The sequence below is a fragment of the Petaurus breviceps genome, unplaced genomic scaffold (genome assembly GCF_028583685.1).
Source record: "Petaurus breviceps papuanus isolate PSGF00001 unplaced genomic scaffold, PetGlider_PUasm1.0 89201, whole genome shotgun sequence".
Classification (NCBI taxonomy): domain Eukaryota; kingdom Metazoa; phylum Chordata; class Mammalia; order Diprotodontia; family Petauridae; genus Petaurus; species Petaurus breviceps.
Window position 1 is genome coordinate 88,527 of NW_027187022.1, and position 17,549 is coordinate 106,075.

The 17,549-nt window shown below is 37.9% G+C and overlaps 1 protein-coding gene across 11 annotated transcripts in view; it reads right to left on the reverse strand.

Moving 5' to 3' along the window:
* Positions 1–17,549, reverse strand: part of LOC138176430 (ferric-chelate reductase 1-like) — a 146,405-nt gene that overhangs the window by 63,337 nt on the left and 65,519 nt on the right. For 7 of the 11 annotated variants that reach the window (XM_069107225.1, XM_069107226.1, XM_069107223.1 and 4 more), the window contains 2 exons: positions 2,148–2,340; positions 640–776 (listed from right to left, as the gene is read on the reverse strand). In XM_069107225.1, coding sequence (XP_068963326.1) covers positions 640–776; positions 2,148–2,340 — 330 coding nt within the window. Of the gene's footprint in view, positions 1–639; positions 777–2,147; positions 2,341–3,589; positions 3,614–5,226; positions 5,290–17,549 lie in introns of those variants that run through there. The other 4 variants (XM_069107219.1, XM_069107216.1, XM_069107218.1 and 1 more) reach the window with 2 other exon arrangements.

The window sequence follows — 17,549 nt, forward strand, 5'->3', positions numbered from 1 at the left end:
TCATACAGCTAGAAAATAACAGTTAGGATTTCAACCCAGGTCTTCCTAACCCCAAGTCTAGCACTCTATGAACTAGACCAAGGATGGGGAACCTGTGAACTCAAGGCCACATGTGGACTTATAGGTCCTTGGGTGTGGCCTTTTGACTGAGTCCAGGTTTTACATAATAATAAATATTTGTATACATATATAAATTTATAAATGAACATAAATAAATAATAAAAATCTTTTTATTAAGGGGGTTTGTTCTGTGAAGTTTAGATTCAGTCAAAGAGCTGCACTTGAGGACTTAGAGGGTCACATGTGGTCTCGAGGCCACAAGTTCCCCACCCCTGCACTAAACCACAATGCTTCAATGAAATTTAAACTAAATCCCAATAGAATTAATATCATATTCCTCCAAGCTACCATTGAATCACTGTTAGGGCTTGGATGAATATGTATATGTTTGGGGAACAGACAGTACTGTGGAAATGATCTGATTCCAAGATATTACAAATTAGAAAAGGATAATCATCCTACAACATGACACAAACAATGGTTTCAGGATACATCTTTTCTTGCAACCACCAAGACCAAGAAACATAAATGGGAAGGACAAAGGCAACCAATGAATGAATATTTCTGACACCCACATACCTCTTTGTGATCACAAGTCAGAAGCTGGGACACCTCCTTGTCAATCAGAGTGAAGGAACCAATGGGACTGCTATCCAAATCCTTAGCATTGCGGGCTTCTATGAGAAATCCTTTAAACTTTGGCCCAGACAGAGTAACTAAATGACACATAGACAACAAAATGAAGACAATTATAAGAGCACCACAATGAAAGAATGTTAGATTTGGAGTCAGAGGAATTATTGGCCACCACTCATGACCTACGTGACACTGGGTCACAACTGGGTCTCTGTTTCTTCAGCTGTAAAATGAGAGGGTTGGTCTAGATGACCTCTGTGGTCTCTTCTGGCTCTAAAGCTATGATCCTATAAACTTTGAAAATGACAATGTTTTAGAAGAAGCATTTTTTTTATCCAGTCCCAACAACAGCCAATTTCAGAATTTTCACAAAATCTCCAATCTGGAAGGGACCTCAGTGGTTATCTAGTCCAACTCATACCTTAAAAAAAAAAATGGAATCCTTCTATCTGTTCCTGATGGATTTTTTTTTTGCTAATATATATACAGGTCAATGATTTATGTATTTTTTATATCTGCAATTCTGTCAAAGTTATTAATCATTTCAATTAAAATTGTTAATGTTTAGTTGATTCTCTAGGGTTCTCTAAGTAAATCATCATATCTGCAGAGTGATAATTTTGTTTCCTCTTTGCCCATGTTTATTCCCTCAATTTCTTTTTATTTTTGTATCATTATAGTTAACATTTTTACTTCTACATGAAATAGTAATATAATAATAATGGATATCACTGCTTTGTCTTTGACCTTTTTGAAAAAGCCTCCTTTGCCTCTATTACAGATATTGCTAGCTTTTAGTTTTAAGTTGAAACTACTTCTCATAGTAAGGAAAGATCCATTTATTTCTATGCTTTCTAATATTTTTAACAAGAATAGATGATGTAAGCTTTTGCTGAATCTATTAATTTTTTGTTGTTTTTGTTATTAGCATGGTCAATTAGGTTTACAATTTTCCTAATATTAAACCAACCCTAAATTCTGACCTTCAACCAATACTCCAATATCACCCAATATTGAACCAACCCTATATATAAGTCCAATCTGTCATAGAGTGTAATCTTTGTAGTATGTTGTTGTAGTCTTGTTGCTGATGTTTTATCTAAAAATTTTGCATCAACATTCACTAACTATATTGGTCTATAGTTTTCTTTCTCTGTTTTTACTATCCTTGGTTTATCTATCAAGGTCATAATAGAAGGATAAGATGGATAGAGAGATAGATGGGGGAAAGAGAGTAAGACAAACAAACAGAGATATATATAGGCATACATACACATATCCTATATTGGGGGTCACATTATTGAAAATAATATAAATGTCTACAGTAGTTAAAAGATTTGGAGAGTATAAATGTATATCTGGAAATGTCCATCCCTGGTTAAAAATAAAAGATTAATGAAAGAACAAGGTGTAGCAAATCAAAACACAAACAGGGTATCTCAGCACAGTACCGGTGATAGTATCTCCTGGAATGAATGTAGTCTGATTCAATGTGATTTTGTGAATAGGATCTGACTGTGGAGTATAGCTATGGCCAGGAAACATCGTGTGGCAGGCCTCTGATACTTTTCCATTTGCATAATTAGCCACAGGACTAATCAGCTGTAGAAGCATCCAAATGCAAAGAGTAAACTCAGGAACCATCTTAAATAGGAAACAGAGAAAGAAATTGCCTTTTTAGATCTAGTAGGTTAGGTTTTAATAAGAATAACATAGTTCAATATTGCAAAACAGTCTTTAAGACATCGACTTGCTTTTACTCTCATCAAAACATGTTCTCATCTTCTTGTATCTAATTAGAAAGTGAATTGAATATGCCATATTAAAAGTATATTTCCAACTTATTTCCTCTACCCCTTCCCCAATGAATTTAGGGAACTTAAAATATGAAATATTTATTTCAAGTAAACTTTAGTGCCTCCCTTTAAAACAGACAAACTTTCTAAACACCTTCCCCATTCCCCTTCTGATGAGGTCATTCATTTTGAGGTTGCATTCTGACCACTTGTTTAATAATCAAAAATGTATTAGGTAAACTAACTTTTTTCATTTTCATTAAACTTACATTTTCAAGTTTCAGTAGAGGCTCATTTCATGTGTCTCCTCCCAGTCCCACAGTTGTTGGCTATTCTCTCCCTCCTCAAATGGTATCATATCACATTTATCTGTTTAAATATTTATATACCCACCCACTGTAGTAGACTGTAATCTGCCCTAGTAGATTGTAAACTTTTTGTATCCCTAGCACCACACCTTGCACACATTAAGTGCTTAATGGATTGAATTCTTTATATTAAGCAGTAGTTCAGAATATCTTATAGAACTATATATTCTAATGAAATAAAATCCTTAACTTTTTAAATAGGGTCTTGTGAATGCTGGGATGTAAGATAGCATTAAGGATGTCTAAAGGGAACCCTAGGATGGCTCTGCTCTCTCTTCTCACTACATATTATTCAGTAAAGGAATGTGATGGGCAGCAAGGTGGTGGATTGGAAGAGTGCTGGACCTGGAGTCAGGAAGATCTGAGTTCAAATAATTAAAAGAATGAAAACATAACAGCTGTTCTCTATTTAGGAGAAGCAGAAAGGTCACTATTCTCCCCAGTTCCCCAAAATAAAGGAAAGCCTGAAGCTACTGATGGATTTAAAGCAATAATCTAATCAATTTATAAGCATTTACTAAGCAACCACCATGTGGCAGACACTGTGCTAGGCACTGGAGATACAAAAACATTAATAAAATTGCCCCTGCCCTGGAAAAACTAGCATTCCCTGGGAGAGGCAAAAAGTACCTACTAGGTATATACTAAATAGATACAAGATAATTTTGAGGATGGCACTAGCAGTTGGAATAATTAGAAAAAAAAACTTCATGTAGAAAAAACAGTTACCTTGGGGCAGCTAGGTGGTGCAGTGAATAGAGGACCAGCCCTGGAGTCAGGAGGACCTGAGTTCAAATCTGGCCTCAGACATTTAACACAAAAACTAGCCGTGTGACCTTGGGCAAGTCACAACCCCAATTGCCCTCCAAAAAGCAAAAAAAGAAAAGAAAAAAAAACAGTTACATTTGAGCTGAGACTTGAAGGAAACTGGGTATTCTCAATGGCAGAGAGGAGGAAAGAATGTGGTCCAGGCATGACACATGATCATTACAAAGACAGAGATGTCTTAAAGACTATTCTGAAACATGGAACTATGTTATTCCTATCAAAAATTAACCTACTAGACCCAACTTTCTATCATGCCTTCCTTCCCCAGGAAACTTATCTTAGAGAAAATCTCATTGTCCTGTAAGACTGAATCTGACAGGTATTCACATCTTATCAGCACCCTTTGCTTGGACAGCTCCATCATGCCATGCCACACATTTTCCTCTTCCTCCCCCACCTCCCACCCTTTTCAGCTTCCTTTTGTATCTTGTCTTCCCCCATCAGATTGTAAGCTTCTTGAGGGCAGGGAATGTCTTTCTTTATATTTGTATCTCCAGTGCTTGGTACAATGACTGGCAAATAAAGGATGCTTAATAAATGTTTATTAGCTAACTGGCAGAACCAGGAAATGTGCTAGCATTGTATGAGGGACAGGAGTAGGCTCAGTTTGGTTAGGTGATGGTTTAGAGTTTAAGAGGAAAAGAGTATGTTTAATAAGGTTGGGAAGGTGGGTTGGAACTAGATTGTGAAAGGCTTTAAATTACAAAAAGAGGAATTTATATTTGATATTAGAAATATTGGGGAATCATTAGAATTTATTGAGTCAGGGGCAGCCAGGTGGCTCAGCGAGTAAGAGCACCGGCCCCAGTATCAGGATGACCTGGGAATCAAATCCCAGGCTCAGATACTTAGCACCACACCCAGAAATAACTGGCTGTGTAACCTTGAGCAAGTTACTTAACCCCAATTGCTTTAAAAAAAGAATTTATTGAGTCAAGTAAAGCAAGGCATCTTTCTCAGAAATTATAGAGATGAGAAAAAGCAGTGACCTGAATTATCAAACCTTCCCACCCCTTCTCACTGGAGAAAGATTGGAGGAAAGGAGAGAGGGGGAAAAAAGAAACAAAAATGGAAAGGGTAAGGAAGTATAGTTGGGTCCTACCCACAATTTAACTGTTCTAATTCCCAAATTCAACAATGTGTGAACTAAAGATAAGCCAAGGAGTATTGTGACTCAGATGGAAAAGAGAAACAAACTTTTTGCAAACAAACTGCAAGTTCTGTCTTAGAATAAGAAGGTGAAGAAGAAGGTGTAAATATCTGAAAACTAGGTATATGAGAAAATAATGGGGAACTATGAAGGGTAAACTCATATCCTTGTACTACCAAGCAACAACATAGAAATTGGTAGAAGAATAGGGAACTAAGAAAGGGGAAATGGATAAGAACAATTTTAAACATGTGAGTACAAGAGGCTATGTTTATATCTTTGTATTCTGTATCAAAGGCAATAAGTTCCCTCATCTGGGATGAGGCAGTAAGTCAGCCTGAAAATTCCTGCCTTTACTAACATCAATTAAGGAGCAACTAGGACTCACTTTGCAGAGCAATTCAGCCATATGACAAAGAATTGAATCGGAAACTTGCAGTTCTTAGAGACTCTGTTATGAGGAAATAAGGAAAGTGGAAAAGATAAGACAAATTAAAAAATCTAAAAGACCCACAAAACAAAAAAAAATGTGACATTCACACTGGAAAATACACTTTGTGTTATCTGAAAACCTCTTATGTAATTAGAAATGTTCCTCTAATTTCAGTACAGAAGTCATCTTCTAAGAATCAATTAGAAATACAAGGTTCACAGCAAAATCCATCTCAACTATAGTACAAAAAATAAAGCACATACTCCCATCTACAATCAAGAAGAGATGGTCTACATGGATTCTACTGAAAAAGCATGAGACAGTGTCAGGAAAGGCCTGAATTCAAGTCTCACTTTTAATACTTAACTAGCTGTGTACCCCCTCCCCACCTCAAGTCACAAACTCCAAGCTTCTCTTTACTTCCCCTTGAAAATAAAGATGACCACTTACCTTATATAGCTGTTGTGAGGATCAAGAGAAATAACGAACAGCTTGCAAAGCTATTTATAAATGGTAGCTATCATTATCACATGAATCATAATAAATCTATGGTCATATGAATAGTTGTGTGGGAACATCCTCCACTGGCACAGATAACAACCAATCTATAGCTTATAATCTAGGGAAAGGAAGTTGCCTGATGTTCTTAAATTTCAAGGTACTGTAGCAGCAAGCACCCCAGCATCCCCAGGGTGGCTGCCAACACAGGTTCTTAGATCTGCTTTGTTAAAGGAAAGCAACGCAAAATGGGTTAACAAGCTTACTTTAATCAGTCAAATATATATCCTTTACCTAGTTCAGGGGAAAAAAGGTCAGCACCCCAAACTTCAGAATATACAGACAGAATTATCAAGACAGAGAAACAGATCGAGTAGACAGTTTCCAAACTGTCCAACCAAATCAACATCTGGGTTTTTCAAATGGGGGGGCTCTCAACAACTGGCTTCCCAGAGTTTCATCTGATCAAATCACAGAACATTTCTCAAAGTGAGCCCCAAAACAAAGCTACACATCAGGGCTTATATAGCCTTCTCCTGGCTCAGAGAATGTAACAACTTTCTTGACCCACTGCCCAATCACAAAGTATCTACTGAAAAACAAGCCTCCCACCCCAGGCTCCAGGTGCACTTTAGCCTAGGGGCAGGGAAGATCTTAAAAATTTACATTCCCATTACAGGTACACAGTGAACCAAGCTAAAATAAAAAACATGCATAAAAAAAACATAATAGAAAGTAGGTCAAAGTAACCAGGGTTTTTGCCTTAGGTGCCTACATCTAAAAGATATAGTCATCTTACTGTGGTCCAGAGACTACAATCCTACTGTGTTTCCCTGATAATAAGACCTATCCCGAAAATAAGCCCTCCCCTTACTGTAAGATTCCTCTAAAATAAGCCCTCCCCCGAAAATAAGCCCTATTGAGATTGCTACTGTAGTGAAGGTGATCCCCTGCGCTACACGCTACATTATGGTACCCTCTGTATGCACCTTCCCCCCCCCCGTGAAACGCACGCCGCGCTCCGAGCTGCATCCAATCAGAGCTGCAGCAGTGAGCGCGTCATCCTGTTCTTCCCCAGTGATTTGCTTATTGAATAAAGGTACATTTTTTTGTTCACATTTACCTGTTTATTAAAATTGCTGTCAATGTTCATTAAAATAAGCCCTCCCCTGAAAATAAGCCCTCTGGTGTTTTTCTGTCCAAAAAAATAATAAGACAGTGTCTTATTATCGGGGAAACACGGTATATCTAGCCCTTCCCCTAAAAGCAAAGAGATGGCACTTTAGGAAGCACATTTCAGGAGCAGATGAGGGTGTATGACATTAATATGTCAAGTGAAGTTCCCAAGTATGAGTGCTTAATAATTAGCAATTCTTCAGCAATTTGTATATCGCCATTCAGATCAATAGTCGAAGATCTATGGATTGCATCTATAACAAACCATCAAAAACTTACTAGATAAGTCTTTCATTCAACCTTCACATCCTATCAAATACTACATATCTGAAATATCGGTTCTTAAGTCTCTCTACCTCCAGCACCTCAATCTGGTTCCTTTTTAGCTCATAACTGTATCTCAACAACAGTTTCCTAATTAATCTGCCTGATTCCAGTCTCTTCCTCTCAACCAACTCACAAGCCCACCACTAGTTTAATCATCCTAAAATACCCATTTTCACAAAAACACACTCCTGCCTACCCCAGAACCACCTGTGGCTCCTCATATGGCTATCAGAACAAGTCCAAACTCTTCAATCTAGCATTCAAATCCCTCTATAATCTTATCTCACCTTAGCCATCTAAATCTTATTGCTAACAGTAACTCAACTCTTGTAGCCTGGCATAGTAGTAAAAGCATAAAACATGGAATCATAATAGATTACCTCCCAGCTCTGACATTTCCTAGATATATAATCGTGTATAATTTTTCTGAACCTTGCCTTCATTATCTATAAAAAGGGGATGATGATACAATGCTCTACTTACTTCATAAGGTTGTTTTGAGAAAAGTATTTCATTCAGTCTTAAAGTGCTACATGGATGTTAGTTATTAACAAAGCCTTTTTTCTCTAGTTAGCCAATCAGCATCTTTCTCCCAAGCCTCATATCAACACAGGCAAATAGAACATTCATTCCCACCTCTGTGATTTGGCCCACATCCACCATTCTTTCTATATAATGAATCCAACCTTCAAGTCCAAGTTCCAATTTCTATTACACCCTGTATGGCTGTCACAAGGACAAAATGAGACAAAGATGAGATGTCATCTCCCTAACTAGAGTTTCTTGTATCAAAATGTAAAAGAACAATAGCAAAAAACAAAGCGCCAAAATAGTACATCAATAAGAAGCAACTAGCTTTGGTAATAACATACCAACCATGCCCAACAAACACTAGGAGGTAGATAACCCAATTGGCATCACACAAGCATAACACTAGACATGGAGTAGGGATTTATTTACAGCTCAACTGAAAGGAAGACACCATTTCTCAATATGTGTGACACCATAATACCCTCCCCTTATTGACAGAGGAATTTGTCATTACTGACAGACTGCTAAGCAGCTTTTTCTTCTATTGTTTACCAGGATCCTATAAAGTCATTTTTCAAGGAAGGAGGAGTATATGAGACATGATTTCTAAATCCATGGGTCAATAAACAAGCACATGTTATGTGCCAGGCACCATCCCAAGAGCTGAGGATACAAAAAGAAACAAAAACAATCCCTGCCATCAAGAAGCTCATGTTCTCATAAGGGAGACACATGACAATACGGATATAGATGAAACATACTTAATATTTAATAAGGGAGACATGTGCCTATACAGGTAGAGACAAAATACATTATGCACGTTAGTTCTGGGGAGAAACGGAGGACAGAAGCAGCTTGGGGGAACCAGGAATGGCCTCCCACAGAAGCTGGCTCTTTGTTCAATTGAATCTTAGTAGAAAATACATTCTAAACAAGGGATATGTAATGGTAATGTAATTTGAATTTGAAGATCCCTTTTTGTATTGGCAAGTAAGCAGGTACTTAACACTTAGTAACTAATCAAACCTCTGTGAAAGAAACAGAAAGTATGAACCCCTGTTCCTGACTGTGACAGGAAAGGGTTGGCTGAAACAGGAAGTGGCTAATGCTGTGTGTATGTAAGGAAAAGCCCCAGAGAGGAAGGGTCAGAATTTCTTGCAACCAGCATCTGGAGGCAGAGCAGCTTACAGAAGGGCAAAGAAAATCGAGAACTGAGTCAGAATTTCCTGAGAATTTGTGATGGCGGAGCTTCTTCTGAAGAGGAGCCCAGGAGACTGAAGAAGGGGCCAAGAACTCCCCTCCCACTTCTGGATAAGGTGATCCTGATTTTTTTTAACAAGCTGCAGAAGACTGAGGAAGCATGACCAGGATGCTAACACTTTGTCTTTTTGTGGCTTGGTTGAGCCTTGAATTCCCAGGAACAGAAATTGTGAAGGATTTGAGATGGACTGGACCCTGTGAACTTCAGTGCAAAGCAGGACTTACACAGAGAGTTGTACAAGGAACTGGGAGCTGTCTGCCTTTGAATCCAGGTAACTGATTGGTGGATTCAGGTAGGAGTTGCCTGCCTCCAGTCAAGATGAAAAGACCTCTCCGTGGGTACTGAGTAGTAATGAAATTGTAGTTTACTAGTGACCTAGGGGCAGAGAGTATGTGTATTTTCTAATGATTGTACTTAGTGATTAATGATACTTAATAATTGATGGCTGAATAAGTGACTGATGGAGTTAATTTAGTGTGCCCCATAAGTGGAAGACTTTGACTACTGTACTTTGAGATGATTGTTCTTTGTTCAAAACTTTGTGGCCACTATGGTGGAAACTATGTGGCCATTTTAATGATAAGCTGTTGTGAATACCATATTGTGATTTTCTATGATAAATCGTAATATTGTAAATGCTGTTACCTTGATTTTCTGTGAATGTTTTGCTTTGATTTGTTATGGACTAAATAGAGTGTTCACTATACTGTGTAATCAGAACCTGGAAAGCTGTTCACAGCAGTAGTCCTCTGGGAAGCTGCTGGTGTGTGGCTTTACAGGATACAGCTGGCAAAAAGATAAGAAATGGAGTGTTGTATATGAGGAACAGTAAGTGGAACAATCTGGCTGACCAAAAGAGGGTCAGTTGAAAGCAAGTAAGACAGAATGAGAACCAGAAAAAAAACCTTTCCATTGCTTAACTACAGGGTATGTCTAAAAAACCCAGTCCTACTCATCAGCTGGTAGCCAGACGATTCTGGAAACATAAATTGTCTGAAGAACCACCAAGGGCCACCAGTTCAAACAGAAACAGCTTAGTCTGGACAGACTCCAAAATGAGGGAAACATCATCATTGCTCACACTTAAGTAGAACTTTGAGGATTGCAAATGCTTTATATACATAACTTCATTTGATCTCCACAATGACCCAGTGAGGTAAATACTATGATTATCTCAGTTTTACAGATGAGAATTAATTCTTGTTGGGTGTCTTGACTGAGATTGACAGTAGTTAAATGACTTGTCCAAAATTACACAGCTTATTTGTATTTGAGGCGAAATTGAATTCATGTCCAGCACTTTACCTACTATGTAACAATAATAATAATACAACAACAATCCTTGAACGCAAGGATCATAAAATCAGAGATTTAGAGCTGGAAGAAAATTTAAGAGGCCATTGAATCAAACTCTCTCATTCTACAGGAAGGAAACTGGTTCAGAGACATCAGATGATTTGAGCTCAAATGACTTGCTCCATGTTACACAGTGACTAAGAGATGGTATTGAACCCAAGGTATTGAACCCCTTCTGGCTCCAAGTTCAATACTTTATCCAAAGTCACATGGCCCCTAGAGAAGGAGTACAGATAATATAGAGAAATCAAATTTACTAATAAGAACAAACCTAGACATTTTCATTGGTCTCAGGAATACTAACCAGGATAAAAAAAAATAAATCAAATGCAAGAGGAAGCTCCAAAAACTGGAACCACTAAATTCCCTAGGAGGGTATAATTAGCATAATTAATATTTGTCACATACAAAGGCTGGAGCTCAGTGTGGAGAAATCTTTGACAGGTCAAAGAGAGAAAGGTTTTCCTTATCTAGCAATTAGTAGATAAGAACAAGACTCTCCTATTTCTATGACCAGTGGCTTAAAATGAAGAAGATAAATCAATTGGGTGATGAATCTACAAAAAGAAAAAAAGGTTAATTCTATCTTTATAACTCCAGTAATGCAGTTTGAGTCCAGAAGAACAGGGTTATGATTCCATTGTATCAGTTCTTGGTCATATATTTTAGAAGAAACTTTGACAAATTTGAGTGTGTCCAGAGCAAGCTGACCCAAATGGTGAGAGAATTCAGAACCATGTCACATCTGTTGAAGAAACTGGAGATGTTTAGCCTGCAAAAGAGAAGACTTAAAGGAGATAAGATTGCTATCTTTAAATAATGTGGTTAGGTGTGGTGTGGGTGTAATAGGTATTTAATAAATGATTGTTAAATGAATGAATGCCACTTGGTAGCTGTGTGATTTTGGTATATCTGAACCTTGTTGGCATCATTTTCCTCATCTGTAAAATGAGGGAATTGTACTCGATGATCTTTGAAATCACTTCCAAAAAGATTCAAAAAAGAGCCTGGAAAGCAAGAAAGGCACAAGAGTGATATTAGAGATTATGAGAAGTCTAAAAAGGGAAGTGACTCAGATACCAATAGCCTGTCATTCACTAGGCAAACGCGAAGATCTTGGAAACAATGAACCTGGAGAAACCGAAGAAAAACTGCACACAAATCCTAAGGGATTAATCTCAAATTTAATTGGTCATGTATTGTATTGGGTTATAGGTGAGTGGAGTACACTCCCTCTCTGCACCCTCTGTGAAGACTCTTCAGAATGAGAAGGGAGAGAAACTATCTGGAAACCAGAGACTGACTTTTATAAGACTGGACAGATCTGAGTCCTGGGTTTCCTAAGAAATTATACGACCTAGGACCCTCCTCCCCTTCCCTTGCTGTCAATCAGCCTTAAGCCCTTCAGGAATTTTAGGAATCTCTTAGCCCCTCCTTCGTTGGCTTTTGCCAAATAAGGACATGAACAGTACGCTGGTTTCCTGTCCCACCTCCTAGCCAATAGGGGATAGTGGTGGGCTTCTTTGTTATTCACCACTGGGGAAGGTTTTGAGCCAACACTGAGAGCCTGCCTCCCAGCCAATGGGAGAATGGACAGCTGGGGGAGGGGGCTTGACTTTATTAGGGTAGAAATTCTTGTTCTGTCTTTTGTAACATGCCTCCTCTCCCTGATCTACCATGGAGAGGCCCACCCTCTTCCCCTGGGGGGATAGAATAAAAACTTCCCATTCCTTTCTCAAGATACCTCTTGACTTAATTTTTCTGGGTAGGGGACTTTTAGGGTCCCTATACCCCACACATATGGAAACTTATGGTTCCATTCCAATGCAATTTCTTGTTAAAATCCTAGTCTTCCACACTAAATAGGCTATGGATCCTTTAGAAGTTAGATCATCCACTGTCATCATCCCTCCTGGAAAAACTAAAGTTAGGGCAATTTCCCTGTTTATGCCCCCTTTACCCACAGAGAACATATCATGTGCCATGCATGATTCAAGGCAATTCAACAAACATTTACTAAGACATTTTTATTGAATACAAAATAGTAAAGCACTTAGCTAAATGACAGGATCTGTATGTAGCAGCTGGTCTTAAGGACCTAACCAATGATAATCAATATCATTCAAGGAGAAGGGGGAAAATGGATGGGGTTGATCTTGAAAATCAAATCTATGATCCTAAAATCCCCACCCAAAGTAAGCATAACTTTATATGTAAATGATGCTAAGAGGTATTGATGGGGTATGGGATCTGTGAACCCCCTTGAATCTTCCCACTCAATCTGGCATCATCACTATTCCCAAATCTGCTACCCTAAAACTAGCCTAGCCCTCTATTGTCTGTTACCTCCATATTGCCTGTTTCCCACCCTTGATCACATCAAAATCCCATTCTCTTGGTTCCTGGAGTCTGACCTCAGTCCCATCAAGAGCCTCCTTAGGCTCCTCCTCAAGACCCTCCTCAAATCCCTCCTCTAGACCACTCCTAGATCCCTCCCACAATCTTTCTGTATAAGATACATCTTGCCTTCATGAAGCGGCTCACATTCAACCTAGCTCAGACTCAGTCTGTGTCAGATTGTTCTGGCCCAACAAGCATCACCAATGATATGACTCCTTAAGAGTCTACCCAATATGGCAAATCCGTAATAAACTTTGCTTTTCTTTGTCTGAGAGAAGACTTGAGTCGAATTTATTAGCAGGACTCAGCATGTCAATATTTTAGGGTCTCAAGCACCCCTAAACCCCAAAGCTCAACATTTTGACAAAAAGACAAATGAAGTGATTTTAAATTCTCTATTCTAAATAATCATAAAAATTTCCAAAAGACTAATAAGAAGCAAAACAGAAACTAGGTAAATCATTCCCTGATAAAACAATCCCACATTTTCTTTCTACCCTCCTTTCAGTCATGTCTGACTCTGTGACCCCATTTGGGTTTTCTTGGCAAAGATAGTGAAGTAGTTTGTTAATTCCTTCTCCAGCTCATTTTACAGATGAGGAAACTGAGGCAAACAAGGTTAAGTGACTTGCCCAGGGTCACACAGCTAGTGTCTGAGGCTGGATTTGAATTCAAGTCTTCCTGACTCTATTGAGGTTTAGGGGTGCTGTGACCCCAAAATAGCAACATGTGGGTCATGCCTAAATGAATTTGACCCAAGCCTTCTTTCAGTCAAAGAAAAAAAAACAGTTTATTAAAAATCCACCATTTTAAAAAATCTCAGCATTGACTAGACTCTTAAGGAAGCTGAGCACTTTGATGGAAACAAGGTGTATCTTACATACACAAAAATTGTGGGAAGGATTTGGGGTTGGCCAAGTAGTCTGGGATGACTAAAGGAGGGGTCTAGGGAATGTCTTGATGGGAGTGCCATGCTTAAGCCACCAATAGGAAAAAAGGGCCAGAGCACTTGGACAGCAAAGCACCTAGAACCTTGAAGCAAAGTCTGCTATCAACATAAATGACAACATCCAGTTAGGACCCATCAGGACTAGAGAACATTCATTTTTAAAAGAAAGGAGAACATTGCAGCAAAGGGAAAAAACGTCAAATGAGAAGATGTTCTCACTTTCCTGTTTTCCATTTTCACTATTTCACTTTCACATTTATGTTTTCACTCATTCTTATTATCCCCAGCATCTTGCATAGCACCCAGCATATGGTATTTTACATATCCTTTCTGATTAATATCAGCTACTATGATGAGATGTTTTATAGGATTGTCTTCCCTGACAAAAAGTTAGATGCTTAAAATCTTTATGTTTAAGACATTTTTCTACCTTATACAATCTCAAAAACAACAAATGTTTTCTTTGAGCTCAAAATATACCCAACACCTGTCACCAAGCAGGGAGGTTAATTTCATGTATTCTACTGAGACTACAGGCAGTAAGAAGCAAAGTGAGATTAGTCACAGATCACACTGTGCTTTGATGATGATGTGAAACTCATGGGAAGGATAAGAGCATAAATTTTAAATATAAAGTACTTATGTGTAGGAGAGTCAAGTAAGAAGAATCAATGCAAGTGTAAAGCCTTACACTTGGGTTCAGAAAATCACTTGATGAGTTCAAGATAAGAGAGGCAGGTTCCCCTTTCCTTGGAGTCTTTAAGCCAAGGCTGAAGGACCCCTTCTTAAGGATATTATAAAGGAAGTGTCTCTCAGTCAGGTACAGGAGGGACTAAAAGGCCTCTGAAGTTGCTTACAACTCTGACAATCCACAAATATTTACTAATCAAAAGACTGGCTATGACATTAAGAGAAAACAAAACTTAATTTTGAGGGGGAATGAAAGTTAAATCAATAACAATTGCTCATACGAAAATATAATACAGGGGCAGTTAGGTGGCACAATGAATACAGCACTGGCCCTGGAGTCAGGAGGACACTATACTAAGCACAATTATTCTCTCATTTGATCCTCTCAACAACCCTGAGAGGTAGGTGGTATTATTATCCACATTTTAAAGATGAAGAAACTGAGGCAAGCATCAGTTAGGTGACTTGGCCAACGTCAGTGTTAGAGTTTGAAGCTGGATTTGAACTCAGTTCTTTTTTACTCCAGGTTCTCTATACACAGTGCCATTGGCACTCTAGTAACATCACAAGTGGTATGGCCAGGACACCTACAGGGAAAGAAAAAATAGGGAAAAGGAAACAATCCTGACAAGTGACCCAAGCAATCCAAAAAAACAAAAACAAAACAAAACATCCCAAATTCATTCTAACTTGTGGTGATTTTTTTTGTTCTTGAATTGTAAAAAGGAATTTAGCCTTTTTGCTTAATGGAACAAAAATTCAACCTACCAGACTCTAAACCCTTGCCCAAACCAAGAGGTACTCTGAAAGACATGGATTTAATTTGAAGAATTTAGATCTCAGAACACCCAGGATTCAATAACATTCTCTGTGAGCTTAAACTTGTCCTAGGATTTTGACTAATTTTGCATGAGGCAATTTGAGCAAGCACTAACATGCCTGAAACGAATACTGTGAGTAATAGTATTGCATCAAAGGAGTTCAAAATCTAATATGCAGAAGATTTTGTGAATGCTGAGTCAAGTACCTGAACACCTTTTACTTTAGTAACATATCAAAAGCCATGTATCTTTGTTATGTATTAATTGAGTCTTTTTAATCTACTAGGATGGGCATACCTGCTGGTAAACATGCTTGAAGAAGTTAACTCTATGTACTCACATAATAAGGTGGCCAAGGGGAATGTTTAATTACTGTATAGAGCATAGGCTACTAGTTACTACCCTGGAATCTTAAATCAAAATAAGGTCACTAAGTGTCTAAACAAAGGTTCTAAAAGATCCACAGTAAAAAAAAAAAGTATATTCCCCAAACTTTTGGTAAGAGAGGAATGGTCATCTTCAGGAGCATCTTACATTTCCTCAGCCTTTCTTACATTTCATCAGGGATGCCAGTGATAGTAGTAACCCAGAAGCAAAGCAAAAATAAAAAGGCCATTCTATAGAACAGCTATGATCATCCCTATGCAAATGATAGATATAGATAGTCTCAGACTCTTCCCTGAGTTTCAGTCCTGTTTCATCAATTAATTATTAGATAACTTCACAATGGTCCCAGACATCTCAAAATCAACATGTTCAAAACAAGATTCATTACTTTTCCCCCAAACTTCACTATTTCTGTCCAATCTATCACCATGTTTCTAGTGTTTCCAGTTGTTAAGCCCAGTGTTCATCTCTACTCTTCATTCTCATTCACTCAATATATCCAATCAGTTGCCCTAGTCTTGCCATTTCTTTTTTTTTTTTTTAACCAATCGGGGTTAAGTAACTTGCTCAAGGTTACATGGCCAGTTATTTCTGGGTGTGGTGCTGAGTATCTGAGCCTGGATTTGATCCAGGTTATCCCGACCCTGGAGCCGGTGCTCTTACTTGCTGGGCCACCTGGCTGCCCCTAGTCTTGCCATTTCTACCTCCACAACATTTCTGGCATCCAAAACCTCTCTCTTCACATAGCCTGCACTTAAACTATGTCACTACCCTACTCAATAAATCCCTGAGGCTATTACCTCTAGGATCAAATATAAACGGCTTTTAAAGCCCTTCACAATCCTGCTCCAACCTATCTTTCCAGACTCATTATTTACTGCTTCCCTTCCCATACTCTATAATATAACCTAACTGGTTTTTAAAATTTATTTTAAATAATATCTTATTTTCCTCAATTACATATTAACACAGTTTTTAACATTTGTTGTTTTTTAAGTTTCAAATTCTATTCCTCCCTTCCTCCATTCTTCCCTCCCTGAGATGGTAAGCAATCTGCTACAGGTTATACGTATACAATCATGTAAAACAAACTCTACATACTACACCAATTAGCTGCCTAATTGGTTTCTGATGGCTTTTCAAAGAAATCATCTGAATTAAAATAACTTGCACAAAAAAGAAATTCTAGGGTTGGTTTGTTTTGTTATTTAAATGCCACACCATACAAAAAGAGAATGATAAGGTAGAAGTTATATTTTTTCTCAAACCATTTAATAAATGATTGTTGCTTGATTCTTGGTCAGATGACATGATTCCTATCCATTCAAAATTCCACTGCTTTGTTCTTTTGACTTTGCATCTCATGAAGAGAGGGTTTCACATGATGAATTGATCAAGGTAAAACAAAATTTCTATGTCATCAAAAGAAAACAAATCAGACTCACTTATTTGTAACTTCTGTTATATATTGAATTTCCATCAGCAGAGCTCAGTAGAGAATTACCTAAGCAATGCAGTTAGTGCCTAAATGTGATAGATAGCCTCTACTCATATTTTTGCTTATTTTATCTTTTGACAACATAAGGGTTATTTATTAATCGAAAAGAAAAATTCAAAAAACTTTACTCCTTTTTTTTTCCAATAGCAGCAACATTAGATGGAAGTAAACATGAATCAAGAAATCAATATTTTGTGTTAATAGGGATAGGAATAAACCTGTGATGACTTTGGGATGGTGAATTCCTAGGTAAGGAAATTCCCTCTATCAGTATAGGTCAGTATATTATCTGCAACTTAAAAGATATATGATTGTTGATCGATATATTATACATATGTAGATAGATAGATAGATAGATAGATAGATAGATAGATAGATAGATAG